This window comes from Manacus vitellinus, unplaced genomic scaffold (genome assembly GCF_001715985.3).
Source record: "Manacus vitellinus isolate BGI_N305 unplaced genomic scaffold, ASM171598v3 scaffold_68_pilon, whole genome shotgun sequence".
Classification (NCBI taxonomy): Eukaryota; Metazoa; Chordata; class Aves; order Passeriformes; family Pipridae; genus Manacus; species Manacus vitellinus.
In genome coordinates this window covers 695325-711429 of record NW_021940744.1, presented here as the reverse complement: position 1 = coordinate 711429, position 16105 = coordinate 695325, and the positions used below count along the sequence as shown (strand labels likewise).

At 41.6% G+C, this 16105-nt stretch overlaps 1 protein-coding gene across 1 annotated transcript in view; it reads right to left on the bottom strand.

Moving 5' to 3' along the window:
• RGL1 (ral guanine nucleotide dissociation stimulator like 1) overlaps window positions 1-16105 on the bottom strand; it is a 60105-nt gene that overhangs the window by 17268 nt on the left and 26732 nt on the right. Inside the window, exons 4-5 of the mRNA XM_029964015.1 lie at window positions 11508-11585; window positions 2196-2380 (exon numbers count right to left, since the gene is read on the bottom strand). Coding sequence (XP_029819875.1) covers window positions 2196-2380; window positions 11508-11585 — 263 coding nt within the window. The remainder of the gene's footprint in view (window positions 1-2195; window positions 2381-11507; window positions 11586-16105) is intronic.

Sequence of the window (16105 nt, the reverse complement as noted above, 5' to 3'; positions counted from 1 at the left end):
TTCATACCCAGTTAAAGCAGAACATTCAAGCAACAACAGCAGATAAAGTGATACAGAATCATTGTTTTTCAAAATACTTCATTTTCCCTTCCTTCATTCTTTACCAAACGATCATCACTGTAAATTGCTATGGTTTTGATGTAACAAATTATATCTACAGGCTGATTTCCATCTGTACATTCGAATTGCACAATTTACTGACAGAGCTCAATGTGATAAATGGAGATCTCTGTTCCAGAGTTACTTTCCTGTGGCTGTTTTACAACAATATGCATAACTAAATGGACTTTGACTGAACTATTACAAGAATCTCTCTCTTTTTGACTTTGTAACTCCTCCTTTCCCTTTCGGCTCTTGAAATTCAACTCAAAATCCTCATCACTGAGTTGCAGCCCTACCCAGAACCTCACAGCTCCCTTAAAGCTGTGTTCTGGAATGCAATGCAAGTTTTCCTTTTCTTTTTCCATGCCTTTTTTTCTCCTTCATAAATGTGTAACCAGTGTTTTCCCTGCTCTACAACAAGCTGGAATCCTCTTGTACTCAAGTATCTCATCATCTCCAAAGCCCTCTGATCCATTCAGCCCTCTCAAAGCCTGACTGCTCTCTTGACTGCACTGAGAACAACCACGTGCCCCTTCTGAATTTGCAATCTCTGCCTGTCCTTGCTTTGATTTGCTCAAGCTGCAAGAACTGGGGCCAGGAACAGCTTTTATCTACCTGTCTGGCACTGCAATCTAATCTACTGGCATGGCTGATGGAAGCACGGGGCAGAGGTTTGAATACCCAAGTCAAGTGGCAGCACTGGGATGCAAATTTGTAAATTCAGAGCACAATGAATGCTTGGGAACAATAATTATCATCAAGGATTGCAGACAACATACTAAGAATTTTGAAAGAAATCTCTGAAATGTACAAAGATGGAGCTCTGATCAAGTAAGGCAATCCTAAATCTCTTCTCTGAAGACTCCACAGATTAATTTTGTTATCCTACTCTTATGATACCCTAATTACCAGGCTCTATTCTGCCACAATTTGGGAAATCTTATCATTCAAATTGACTCATCTGTATGATTCAAAAAAAAATATTTTCAGCTGTTACTTGAGGAAACAAATGCAGAACAGAAGCAGGCTGCTGGAATCTTCTGTTCACTCTGAAGAACAGAGGACCCAAATAGAGCTCTCTATAGCTTTCTTTGTTTGACCTGGGGGAACCCAACCCAGGAAAGGTCATCAATGGGCACATATTAGCCATCCTGTACCTGTGTTCAATAAGGAAGAGGACTGGGCTCTGTGCATTACTCCTTTTTATGTTAGTGACTGAGTTCATTTGGCATTTCACAGTATTATGCACTGACATGGTATTTCTGGAACATCCGGCAGACATGATTTTTATGGGATGAAAGGGTTTTTTTCTGCCATTTCCTTTATGACATGAATTATTCCCTCTCATCCCTCTACCAAAGCTGGAAGTTGATTCCAGTTCTCATTCACATACTACGTGAGCTCCTATGACTTTCCAGCTCATGCCACAGGAAGCTTTCTGAGCAGGATAAGGGGATGTGTCATGCTTGATGGTGCACACAGATTTGTGTTACTACAGTTCACTATTGTTCCAGTGGACTGTGACCCCCAATAACGTAAGTTTTTCCTCTGTCCTTGGATTCCAGCAGCCAGCCACTCCAATAGGAAAAAACAGTCACAGACACTTCCTTTGACAAGATGGTAACTAGGAAGAAAAGCTGCAGGACAACAAACCTGTGACTCAAGCTGTATTTTGTCACAGCTCTGTTTTTTGTTGGTCAGGGGTTTCCTTGTGTGTGTGTGGGGGGAATTTGAAGTGAGGAGCCCAGCTAGAGAGCAGCTGTGTTTTAACTCAATGGCATGGGAAGTGTGCTGACAATTAACCACTTGGCTGCTGCAGCAATCTCAAAGCTTTGGCTAAATATTAGAGAAGTGCTGGATTTCCCAATCCACCCCAGAACAGACAGATATGGGCACCTATACTGAAAGAGTATTTCCTCCCTCACAGAGCCCCACACAGAGATTTAAAAAAAAAAAAAAAAAAAAGACATGAGAAACAAGCCACTGGTGAGCCTCACATTATTATTGATAAGCATGAGAGGTGTTGAAACATGGTCCACACAAATCCCTTACAGTCTGAGAGAACAGAAAGACAGAAGCGAAAGGTAACTCACCAACAGTTTCCGCTTCTTGGTTCTGGAACTGCTTCAAGAGGTTCTGCACCTTACTCTCCATGTCAGAATTGGGCATATTGTTCTTCAGGTAATCCAGCAACTTCAGCAAACATGTGTGGTCAGGTGGCTCTCTGAAATCCTCAGAGCACTGATCGAGCCAGGCCCGTAAGACTGATGCTATTTCACTGGAAGCAAACACAGAGAGAACACAAGGTTTGCATACAGCATGTGCTGATGGAATTGGAATTGTATGTACCTACAACTGATGTACCTGTATCTAACAGAACAAAAAACACACCCAGCTGAAGTATCTTTGCTGAGCTGTGCCATGGCCACTTTGAATAACTACCACACATTACAAACATAATCAACAGCAGAATGTAATTTCTTCATTCCCTCCTGTGCCAGTGGGAAAAGCTCAGTGTTTGTTCCATGGCATATTGTGGGAAAATAGCAGAGAGGAAACAAGGTATTCATGGCTCCTTCCAGTGGAAGTGCTAAATCAAACACTTCCTGTGGGGCCTTTCACCAGTCGCTGCTGCAGTCTGGGGACCAAGCTGAAGCTGCATATCCACACCATATGACTTGTTGTCTGCAGTCTTTGTACTAAGCTTCCCTGTCCATGAAATCTTGGGTTTCATGGAGGAAAAAGGTGTCTAATCCTGAAACTAACCCCCAGGAGCACACACAGTTGGTGGGATTGCCTCATTTGTGAGGATAAAACCCTCACTGGCACATGTGCAGCATGACGCTGTCCATGCCAAGGATCAAACTTGAAGCACCAAGAGAACTGAACCCAGATGACACACTGTTCCTGCTAATCTTGGGGTGAAATGTTTAGCTAAAATATATCAGCAGAACCTTGGTTTCATTTTTAGCCCAAATACAAGGAGGGGCTGTCAAATTACACTGTGCAAAAAAGCATCTCGCTCATGCTAGCAGTGCAGGAAAAGGATGCTTAGGGAGTTACAGGACCATTGGATTTTGTTCAGGAAACTTACCCCAGACTTTCTTACACGCATGCAGCTAAAAGGACACTAACTGCCCATGGACAATCCTACAGACTGGGGGGGATGAGGGGAAACAAAGCTGATGAATCAGCGTGGTTTCCACCTGTCCTGAACGGAGGGAAGTGATCTGTTGATCTGCTTTTCCTGATTTATGTAGGTTTTCATCCACACCCACTTATGCAGATACTGCACAAACGTATGCTTGTGGGAATGCCCTTAAATCCTGCATTTGCAAGGAATTTTCATCATTTCAACTTGATTTTGATAAATAAGACCAAGCTATGTTTTCCAGGAATAACTTAGACAGTTGCTGACAAATTTCAACTAAGTGTGGAAAAACCAGAAGACAACTGGAAAATAACCAAATATCTTAATGTTTTAAGCTCTTTTTTTTCAGAATAAAAGGTACAATAAACATCTAAACTTCCTGAGAAAAGGGTCCTGAAGATTTCTTCTGTGTCACTGAAACCATCAAATTTCTTCCAGCCTGGAGAGCTCTCCTGTCAGAGCTGTGTACAAATACTGGCACATTGCTGCTGCAAGTTGGGAAACCACAGCAGTCTCTGGTTAATTCAGCTGCTCACCGGCATCCAAAATAAACCAACAGTTAAATAAGAGTAAAGAGAATTTCTCCCACTCTCCGTATCTCATCTGAACTGTATTGGTTTTTCCTCAAAACTCAATTAACCTTTAATCCCATATAGATTTCATTTTACAAGTCCCATTCCATTTAAGTCTGTTGTTTCTTCCGTTTCTTGCCCTGATATTGTGGCAACTTTGAATTTTCAATTAGAGTATTTGGATATCTGTCAGTAATATTGTTTGGTTAGGCTTGCTGACAGGAGAAATGCTGGAATTACAATTTCAGAGCAACAAAAAAGTATTTACAACCAAAAATTAACATGCAAACACGTTCTGGATTTCAGGTTTCACTGCAAACATGAAACACACTGTGCAGCTTGGAAGACTCTACATTTCAAAACCATTTGGACGGAATTTTCATGAGTCAGCTCAGGCAAACTACCACCATACGTGCAACAAGTACAGCCTTCATGGCTTAGGCCAGTGGTGGCCAAACTTTTTATCTGGAGCTTCAGGACTGTTTTATTCCCTCAGAACAGGTATCACATAACAGCCAGTGCTCCATGACCACCATGGCAAAGCCAACAGTGCCAGCCCAGCTCCACATCCCAGTGCCAGGAAAGGCCACAACAGACAGATGTGCCTTGCTCCACGACCAAATTGTGCATTTCCTCCTCCTCCTCTGTGCTCCTTTTCCCCACCCACATCACAAACTCAGCATCATCCCCACTGGTTCCACCATCAAAACTAGGTTGGGTATCCTATTCTTACGAGCATTTATCAGCTTAGCAATGATCTGGAAGGAGGAGCCTCTCCACAGAGCAAGTTCTTGTACTAACTAATATTGTTCACACACCCTTTACACTAAGCACAGTTTCCAGAGGCTTGGTTGGTGGCCACTTTCATAAGCTGAAGAATAAACAGAGTTTAAGACAGACACAGTCTTCCAGAGCAGGGTGAAGAGTTCACTGCTGTTACAGACACTGATTTTTGCCAGCAAAATCATTTCAGTCAAGAGGGGAAATAGGAAAGAGAGAAGAGGTACACTGTGCCCTACTGACCTCCTATTGCCCAATTGCTTCACTGGTGTGTCAGGGAATGCAGCTTTCCAACAACGGGCTGGAGACTTGCCCATATCTTGCAGTAGCTTTACATTTACTGCCCTTGTGAAGAAACTCCGTGTACTCGACAGCCCCAGATAGGAACGGGAGCCTTCCGAGAGCTCAGGCAGGAAAGAAACATCACAGACTACATTTTTCATGGGTTGATTATAAGCTATAAATTTTTCCTTTCTTGCCTATAAGAAAAAAAACAAACCTCCATGTTTAACTCCTGTCCTGCCAACCACAGGCTCCAGGTTCTGCTCAGCAATGCTTCCAAGTTTCACACTTATCAAAAAACCTTCTGAATTCCACATGTGCTTTGCTTGAAGCCCATCTCTGAAGGTTCCAGTCTCCAAAACCTACCTAGTGTTAGGTGGAAGAAGTGTATCTGAGTCTGTCATTCACAAACTGGGAACAAAAACTACTCACCCACTCCCCTTTGCCCAGGAGCTACCACAAAAGCTGGGTGGTGGGGCAGCTCCAAGTCTGGCAGCTCTGTTAGCTTAGAGGGCACAGAGAAGGTGGAAAATGAGACCTTCCCACCCCATGGCCGCATGGGAATTCTGCATGCTCTTGTCTCAAAAGTGAAGACAGCTATAACAGTCCTGAAGAGATCTGATAGGAATTAGAGATCATTTCTTCCTGACAAAAAAGGCAAAAGCAGCATTTTCTTCCCGCCACAATTATTTCTAAAGAACGGGTAGAAGGGAATCTCAACAATTAAGGAGAACCTCAGTTGCAAAAGGAAAATAAATGATTGATTTCTTATGAAATTATACAGCAATGTGCATAAAATTATCTGTAATTTGCCAAATGCATACTTAAGGCATCAACCTCTTTATAGAGGGCTATTCTCTGTCTTCCACTGTCCATCCAATAATGCTCAGGCTTGCTCACACAGACTAAATTAAGACAGCTGCCTTTTCTCAGTTTTCCTTGTTAAACCAGGGATAAAATCAGGGGTAAAACGCATGTAAACCGCAAGCAAAGGTTGCTGCAAGGGTGGCTTCTCACACCCAGTCTGTTTATAAATACTGTCCTGATGACTTCCAGCAAATGTCTGCTCCTTCTGATTTGGGAAAAACTCATTGAATAACATATAGGAGGCTTCTGCTGGGACACCAAAGCCACTAAAGGAAGAGCTCTGCTAGCTGTTCTTTGTTTTAATTGAGATGCCAATCACTATTTTTCTTTCTAATTATTCTTGTCTGCTTGGTTCTGGTTGTTTTCATAACTCTCCCACTCTTCCACTGCTTACCCTGCCCCAAGTTTGACTCTGCTTCTCATGTAACCACACTGGTTTCTGCTGTTGTTTTAGCTTAATTGGCTTTACTGGAATGAATGCTGATTGTTGCTCTCCCAAATGCATCTTAACTGCTCCCCACCATGGATTTCCCAAGCATCAGAAGCTTCCAACTAATTTTCTTCCATTTGTCTCACATTCCTTTGGTGTCTGTTGTCCTGGAATACAATGTTTCAGGACCGGTTTTATTTCTACAGTGCTGTAACTATGCACATTGTTTTCCAGTGGGACTGTTTGGTTCAGGAGGAATTAAAAGACAAGTTTTTGGTCAGGAAGGTCTAAATGCAAAAAAAGCCATGGGAGAATGTTTGTTTGTCACTGTGAGAAACTCCAAATGCTGTGGTATTACACTGAAGGTTTTGGTATTTACTATTTTAGTGCAAAAGAGGAGAGGTAAACATGCAAGACATGCCATGTGGTTAAGTGATTAATTCCCTAATTTTCTCTATTTGAACTGTTTCCCCCAGTTGCTATGGTATGAAACAAGGAGAATTCAGTTTAGCTTCGAGTTGCTTTGTCTATGGTTTTCATTGTGCCACATTCCAAGTTTTAATAACAAATAAATCCCACACTTTGATAATAAAGAAGATGCAACTATGAGCTGACATTCAAGACAAGCAAAGAAGCCCCAAGTATTTTGATTCATTTCTGTGGCCTGTCATTCATCTGAGGGAGAGAACCACCAATGCACTCCAAACCAGCAAACCAAAGCCAGTAGCAGAAGGAAACCACAACCTCATAGTCCAAGAGGAGGCTTGAAAGGACTTTTGCTGTGACTCAGAGATTCAAAAGCCTCAGGACTCAGCCATGGCAGTGCTAATGTTAGACCTCTGGAAAGCAGACAAACAAAAAATCATGGTCCAAGTCCACAAACCAACACGGCAACATTGTCTGCCCCTTGAAAAACCCTTCCTGTGGGTAATCTCAGGTTCCTACTACTGTTTTTTTGAGCAAGGTCTTCAAGTAACTCAATTCAGGTAACGCTGACCTCAGCTTCCCCGAATGCAAACATTGCAGGCCAGCCTGGACTGCCAGCCCGGCCTTTTCTCTGTGTCTGGGCAGGAATGAATCACTTCTGGGAACTCCACCGACAGAAATCTTTAAACCTTACGGTAGCAAACTCAGCACCTTTTGTGGATGCAGCATGATGTGCTGCCTCAGCTCTCCAGGCACAGCAAGTCACCTCAATGCCACGTGCTCAGCACGGTTTGGGACCCTCACCTTACTCAGAGGCACCTCAGCATCCAGGGAAGCCATGACTTCCAAGAGGTACAAGCAGATATGCATGATATTTTAGACTTTGAGGGCTTTATGGTTCTTTCTCTGTCCTCAGCCAGGTCCTCAATGCCCACCTTCTGGGAAAGCAGTGTCTGCAGGTTTAATAAATCACCTCTTTAAATTCACAGAGCCTGTGGGTTTGGGTGTAGTTGTCTGCCAGCAATGGATTGGTTACCTAGAGATCAAAATTAACCCCATCTTTCGCTAGGGGAGGGAAATAGGGCACAGATCATCCTGCATACAAACCCCAACCTTTTAACAGCGAGTTAAAAGCTCATTGAGGAACTCTCCTCCTCTGAAGAGAGATCAGGGTGATCAGGTCCTATCACCAGAAGCATTGTTTCTGACTATCTTGTGGGCAATACACAAGCATTTTGGGAGGACTGAAGGTCCCAAACAGCACTAGTTGTTTGGCTTGCTGATCCCCTTCCCAGAACCCGTAAAGGTGCTTAAGATCTCCAGGAAGTGACTGTCTCATTCAAGCTTCCCATGACTCCTGGCTAGTAAGGTGCAAAGAGTCTTTACATTAGATATGAGCAAGAGAAAGAACTACTTTTTGCTCTAATTTCTTTCCTCATTTGCTTTTTGTCAGATGCTGTGTACCAAACAACACATTTGAACTGTATAACCTCATTTAAAAAAAACCCAAAACAATAGCTGAATTATAGTACAAATTCTATGGGCCTCTCTCTAATTCTTAATTCTACTTGTCATACTGGTAATTTTTGTTTGTGTTTAATGTATATATGGTTGTATTCTGAATTGTCACATATTGTGGTGTTATTTCTAGTCTCTTCTTTTTTAAAGTCAACAGAAGTCCTACGTTAAAAAACATGCAGTGAACAGAGAACTCCAAAGACAACAACAACCCAAGATGAGGAGGGAACTCTGTCACACCTTGACACAAAAACATGCAGAACTCAGACAGAGCACCAGGCAATCTTGTTTATACGATGCAAGGAAGAGCAAAAAAAATTGCTTATAGGAGGTAGAGGGTCAAGTAAGTTACTCCTTACAACTCTTATCAGACAACTAAGAGAGACATATTTCTGAAATACAGGCTGAAGTCCATCTCATTCAGACATTTGACTGGAATATATGACCTTTGCTGGACTTAATTCTTCTGTTACTTGTGACCCTGAACCTTCTGACTGACTGAAAATAACGTGAAATGTGGAAAGCAAGCTAGTGAATGTGAAAAGGTAAGGTGGGTCCTGATAGGAAAAAAAAGGCAGGTTGTTTCAAGCTTACAAAACTTTTGATGGTGTTCATAGTCTATTCATAACTGTAAGATCCAAGGCATTTTGAAAGTTACAGCACCTTTGTTTAAACTATATATTAGATGAAATTTAGATCTAACAGGGATCTAACAGATCCCTGTTGAAAAATACAAATTTTTGACCACTCCAGCAGCCCAAAAATGATAGGAATGTTGTTTAAGTGAACAGGAGAAAATCCCCTTGGCACAAGGGATCCTTAGAAGGCATGTTTCTGAACATAGCTGAAGTGATCTTGGGTCAGTAACAACTATATGTCACTGCAGCAAGTGTGAAAAGTGTGTGCTGGCTCAGCCCCAGAATTTGGAAACACAAGGGCAGGTTTATAGCTCCCAAAAGCCTCTCAAGCAAGGCTGTGCCACAAGTGTGCTCAAGGCCTAGTGCAGACCTGAAGGTTCTGCACTATATGAACATTGGGTAGAATACTGACATAATTTAAAAAAAGAAAAAAAAATCAGATAATTTACACACATCAGACATTCTCCTCAAAATACATCACAGCTCTATACTACAAGTGCAAAAGCACAGAGAACTTCAGTGCAGAAATCGGTAAGCTGTGAGCTCACAGTTCTTCCCACACGTACCCCTAAGATTTTGCAAAACTTCACCCTTTCTTTAAAGCTCCATGAGGTATTTAAACAGCCATACATTCATCTGCAGTTGCTTTTAACTTCTGCTGCAGTTTTTTATGTCAAACCACTGGAAATGCTTTAAATTGCATCCCTATTTCTAATGCCCTAACTGGATTTTTAAAGCCTCTGAACTGTCACAACAGGAGTCTGACAAATCCAGAAGGTCTCTAGCCACAGACCACAGGCTTCCCCATGAGATATTTTTCCTCTGAGAAATACAGAGTTAATGGCAAGAAATAACATGGCTCTACTGCTTCTTCCTCTTATTTCTCCAAGTCATATAAAACCAAGAACACAATTATATCATGTTTCTGTTCTATGAGAAAAGAGGGTAAATGCAATTACATTGGAATTATCCCAGACAAGAGAAAACCTGAACTACTAGAACTACATGTTTCACAACAGGACTACAAAGCCAACCACTTTTCCAGATACCATTTATCATACCTAAGAGACAAGTAGCCAGAGCAGCTGAGAGCCATGGAAACTTTTAAAGGAGGAAAGTGAACTAACATTTATATGGGATCTGCTAAAACACGTACACCTGACAAATTTCTTTGTTGACAACTTCATTGTTGAGCTTTCTACAGACATGTAGTTGGGTAAAGGTATCAAACTCACACATAACAGGTATCTTATGAAGGCCAAAGGAGCAAAATCAGCTGTGCTGACTATACTAATGAAAATTCTGTCAGAAAAACTCATCAGAAGTTGAGCTACCACAGGGATAGGACACAGGCTTCATCTGTTTGTCAGTCCCTGGCTGAGCAAAGGGGTTACATGATGATCCCATGCCAAGAGGGAGGAAACCATTGATGCAGCAGGAAGCAACTTGACAGGGTTGGTAAACTTTGCGTATGTCAGTAGGAAAACAATTTCAGTTAAAACCAAACCAAAACAAACATGTTTCTCCTAAATGTAATTCCCCTTGCACGCTCACCTCCAGGCATAACAAAAACTTGATGCAGTTTGCCCAAAGCCTTGGTGACACAAGTAGCATCAACATTATTTTCACCCCTTTTCTCTCTCCACTTCATGGACTGCTCTGGGCCCATAAAAAGGCAGTTGGGGGATCCATCCCAACATGATTTATACCGGTGAAATGATCTTCCACATCCCCAATATAAATCCCTAAAGTATTTTGCAAGAGGGTACTGCTTTAGCTCATGTTTTATGACTGAGATAGGGTGAGGTTCAAATGGTTTGCCCAACATTGGAAGGGACCCTAGAGCTCAGTTTGAAAGGAAGGGAACCACTGGCTGTGTATTATTGCCTCTACTCACTCCATAATGCTGCTTTCTTGGTGCTTGTGACCAAATTTTAACTACCAGCTGTTCTTTGATAAGTTCTCATGGCAAATTAGGAGGAAAATATTACAGCAGCCAGGAAAGAATTGGAAAGTCGAGCTCCTATGTCCGAGTCTCATGGGGCAAGGGGAACAGAAAACCAGTAACTGACAAAAATCAAGCATCTTCACACTGTAATCAAATATAATGACACATGCCACAGTGCGTGCAAACCACAGACATCAGAGTACAAATGCTGATGACCTAAGGCACATTTTACACCCAATGTCTAAAGATAAAATGCTAGGAGGATAGCCAAACCACCTTTTTCTCATTTAAACTGCAGTTCAAAACAGCTTTGCTATTTCTCTTGCAAATTAGGATGACCTCAGAATTTAAATTTCACTCTAAAAGCAGCACTGTAAATCACAGGGGCACTAATGGAAAAGATACATGCACACACACGTTGTCTGGAACACGCTCAGCTTTGGTGTGCAGGCACTGCTGTAATACACAATAAAATCAGTCATAGGCAATAACCACTTACTGCCATAGATAAGGCAGAGGAAACAAACACTCCTCGTTTTTTTAATCAACAAAATGTTGGCTCAGATGTGTTCATCTCATGTTTAATTCTGAGACAATTTCCCTGCAAAAGATCCCTGGATTATATTATTGTATATGTTACAAGTCAACTGTTATTTGGCCTTTCCACAAGCTTGTTTAAGCATGCAAACAGTGCTGTGAATTTTCAATGGAAACAACAGCTCTGCTGCCCACATCCTTCTCCAGTACCAAAATCCTGCCTTGGTCTTGCTCTGCAGTGCAAATCCATACTTACGCCCTGAGTGCGACCTCAGATTCGAAGGAGTTCAGGTTTGCCACTTCTCCATGGCTCAAGGTTTCCAGGTTTCCAAACCTGAAAAAGCAGAAGGGTGTTTAGAAGAAACTCTACCAAATAAAAGCAATATCCCAAATAGCATCACTCATATACAATTATCATACACAACTACCAAGTGCTTCTAGCTCAAACTACAAATATGGAATCTAACAGGTGAGCAAAATTAAGGAGCTTGAAGATTATTTCATCTAGGAGGGAAAAAAAATCCCAAAGAAGCAGCCAGGATCTTCCAAGGTAATTTATTAATTTATATGAAGCAGCCTTTACACAGGAGGGATCAACCAAAACAGCTCCACAACCCTCTGCCTGCTTCCACTTCATCCTTTCCCAGAGCAATACTGCAGTGTGCAAGGAGACTGTAACACAACCCCTTTCTCCAATTCAGCTTCTGTTTCTCTAGCACCTGACATTCCTTTGGAGTGTTATTCCACACCAAGTTTTCTAGGGGGCAAATGCTCACTTTGTGCCAAAACTCCCACACATTTGTCACGGGTGGGAATGGCCCATGACGACGCTGTGAAACCACCACTGGGAAAGAGGAAACCATGGGAACAACTCCAACAGCAGCAAAGGAAAATCTCCTACCTACAAGGCTGTGCCTTGCAGGCAGCATTATGCACTTCATTTTCAATGGGAGTGCCCATTGCTTCAGATATACAGCTCCATAATTATCCAGAAAGAATTCCATGGCTCCTTACAGGCAGCTTTAATGAAGGCAGACGATTGCTCACTGTTCAGAATAAGACAAGGTGATTTTATACAGTCAGGTTTATACACCTGAAATTAGGTTGAAGGGTTAGAACTAGAGCATTCTTAAATGTTTGTGATACAACAACCTAGTGTCAGATAGAGAAACACAGTGGGCTGTTGTGTCAGAGCTGTCACAAACTATTCAAAAAATGTGTCAAAAAATGATAGTAGTGGTAGTGTTAAGCTCCTCTAAAGTATCGTTTTAAGGCTTCATGTGTAAGAATCCCAGATCTGTTGCTAAAGGGAGAGGATTTCACTCTCCACTGCCATCCACTCTGTAAGATGCCTAAAATACATCTCAGCCAGTAGACAAAAGACACTCTTCCCCCAGGTGGGAGAAATTTTTTGATTAAAAATTCAATTTTTATATTCAGTTTTCAAAACTTGCCATTAACTCTTTGAGCAAAATTTATTGAGATGATTCCCAACGTCACTGTCCTACTATTGCAAGAAATATTAAATACGTCTTTGCAGAACATTAGGTACTTATGTTCAAATCCCATTGGAGACACATGCTGATTTTTATAAGATAAATCCATAAGACAGCAATAAAGAGCAGGCAGTTTTCTATGCAGAACTGGAGAAGAATATAACACTTTGTTATGTTGCCAGATGTAAACCTCTGTCCATCTCTCATCTCTACCTGAACAACAGTCATTAAATATGGGTTAGGAGGAGTTAATGAGACAGCTGATGTAAAGAACAGCCTTTCTGCAGCCTTCCAGGGCTCTGTTCTCACCAGCTCCTGCACAAAGAGCCATTCACTGCCCAGCCTTGTATGAATGCTTTGCATACAAAAAGAGACACAAGAAACAAAAGGATCCTGTAGCCCACAGAACTTTTCAGCCTTGCTTGGCATTTGGAAAGTTACAGACTCCACTCAAAAGGGACTGACTAAGCAAATGAGACTAGAATGTGATGGGTAGGACTGAATGTTTAAATACTGAAAAACAGAGTGGAAAATGCACCCCTGGGTCTCTGTTAAGAAGAGGGAGGAAAATACTCTGAATAAATCAGAACTAACAAAGGAAAGGTGGTTCTCTGCAACAGCCCCAAACAAACCCCTAAATAAGTTTGTGAGCATTGAAGCAAGCAATTTGGAAGCCCAGACTCTCAGCAAGAATAAGGTGGTTTGAATCCTGCACATAAGGAATCATGGGAATGAAGTCACTTCTCCAGCTGAGTAGGCAAACCACTTGGTATAGAGGGGAAAGAGAGGGAATAATAGATGCTATAGGGCCAGCAGTGAGCCAAACACCACATAAAGCTGCTGTCCCAAAACATGTGGCTCTGCTACCACAGGACACATCCCTTCAACATCTCCCCCTCTGCCTTCCTTGTCCTCTCTATTGACCCTCTAGCAGACCATCCTCCAGCAAAAGGAATGAACAGAAAACATAAAACTAACTTGTTCTTTGCTGTCATTACCCAGTTCCAGGTCTCCCATAGTTCCCTCCTCTGCACACTCCTCCAGATAGGGACTGGTTGCTACTTTATCTGTGCCCGAGCCAAGCACAGCACGGCCCTGCTTTTAAGGAACATGATTATCAGGGAAAAATAAAATATGTAAGAGAGGAATCTGGCCTGCTTCAACCCTCATCTGGACAGCTAGCTAAACACCTTTGGCTTCCATCACACTTGTGAGAATACCACTCTGGAATATCCCACTGGGGATACCAAAGCACCCCCACACCCCAGGACCAGAGGAGCCGCTCTCCTTTCCTTCCCTCCAGAAACTTGCCTCGAGTGCTTTCACATAAAAATACAAACAAGATCTTTTTTTTTAACTCTCCCTAGCCACTCGTATCAAAGAACTAGAAAATATCAGCACATACAGTGTTAAAAGCTTGGCAGGTTTTCAAAGCTGCCTGCTGCACTCAGTTGCCAAACTTCCATGAATACTAAAGGGATTCGGATGTCCAATTACTCTTAAATAGCTTTGAAAACACAAGTCATCCCCCTCACTTCTCAACATACCAGCTAATGCTCAAAATATTGCTCAGTGACTTCTAATCTGTGGTTAAAAGAAAACCTTTATAGACTGAATCTGGCCAAAAAAATTTAACAGGGCTCCGGTCTGAAATTTAATCAAAAGCAAAAGCCTAATGTGAAGTCCTGGAGTGATAATAATAATAATAGGTTTCTAAAACTGAAGTTTCTCTTCAGTACAGCATCTGCTTTTTTTATTTGCCTCTGACACACAGGGAAGAGCACTCCACCTGCTTTTGGACAAATTCAGTGAATATTGCACTGCTTGGACAAGATACTCTGCAGACAGCATCGAATGACCAGCAAATATCCCCACGCACTTAGGGTACAGCATATCCAGATTTCCCAGGACACTATTTTAACAGTTCCAGGACTCTGCTTAACCTGGATTTCTGTATGTCTAATTCATACATCAGAAACGGATAACAAATGCCAAAATTGTACTTTTTTTTTTTAAGAGATTGCCTTTTTCATTACTTCACTGGAACACAAAACAAAATGTATGTACTTATAAAACACAGATTATTTGACACTTTGACACACACTTTAGTCTCTGTGCTGTGATTATTAATAAGTATCATTAAAAAGAAACTTGGAAAAATACAGACTCTTTGCTACTTATCCTGAACCAAGGCAGAGATGAAAACCAAGCTGCTTAAAATCAATTACAATCCATCTTTTTTTATAATTTTTCTTTGTAACATCTGCTTTTCTTCACTGGTCCATATATCTCAGCTGCATGTAAATCATTCCAACTTTTATAGCTTAAGTTTAATCTATATTTTGTCCAAAGCCATAAAATTCTAGATTATCCATGATATTCAAAAAGCCAAGAGAAACATCCACGGATTCTTAACCACTACACTCCTAAGATTTGTGAGAGGGGAAGGAAGCAGTGACCTCCTAGGATTTCCTGTGGATTCTATCATTTATTATAAAAGGCTGGGCATAATGTTGACAAGGTCAGGCACCCCATTCCTCTGAAGGGGATGTTGTAGCTTGCTCAGAGCACAAAAGGCAGTAAGATCAGAACTGGGCTCAGAAAAGAAAGTTCTGTTCCATGGACACTTTTCCCCTGGGCCTCCTTGCCCCCTCCTGACATTTTAAAGCAGCATCAGAGGAGGAGGGCAGGGCCAACTTCCTTGGAGCCTCAACATTTTTATATTCTTTTATATATCCACCATCAATTTTTAGCATTCCCCACGTTCTGTGTCAGAATTGGGATGGGCTGAGAGGTAAAGCTCAGAGTAGTAAATCCTAAGTTTGCACTCCAGGATGGCTGCCCTTTTCTCAGCAGGCTTCTTACCTGACTGTCAAGTTATTATTGTTAATATCATACTAATTAAGCCACAATATTCCTACAAAGCAACTAGTATTATCCTTTTCAGATACAAAAGAAAAGCAGAGGTAATTTATCCATGCCTTGTTCCTTATCTACCTAGTGGGACAGCCAAAATTAAATCTTAGGAGTTCTTATGCCACTTCTACGTCCTAATCACTAATTCTATGTTCTAATTACTATCTGCCAAAGTAGCCACTTCTGTACATCATTTGATTTTGAAAATGCAGTAAATACAACACTCCCAAAATAAGAGTACCTCTGACCCAGCTGTGTCTCAGTTAGAATTTAGGGTGAGAAAGCAATGCTGCATGTTCCAAGCATTTATACAGACACAGCAGCCATGATTTAACAGTCTTGCCATAAATGCTATTCTTATAACATTTAGCAGTTCTTGTGCTGTCTGTAAAAATTTAGGGCTGCATATTCATGTGAAGTAATAGAAGGGGGAGGCAAATTC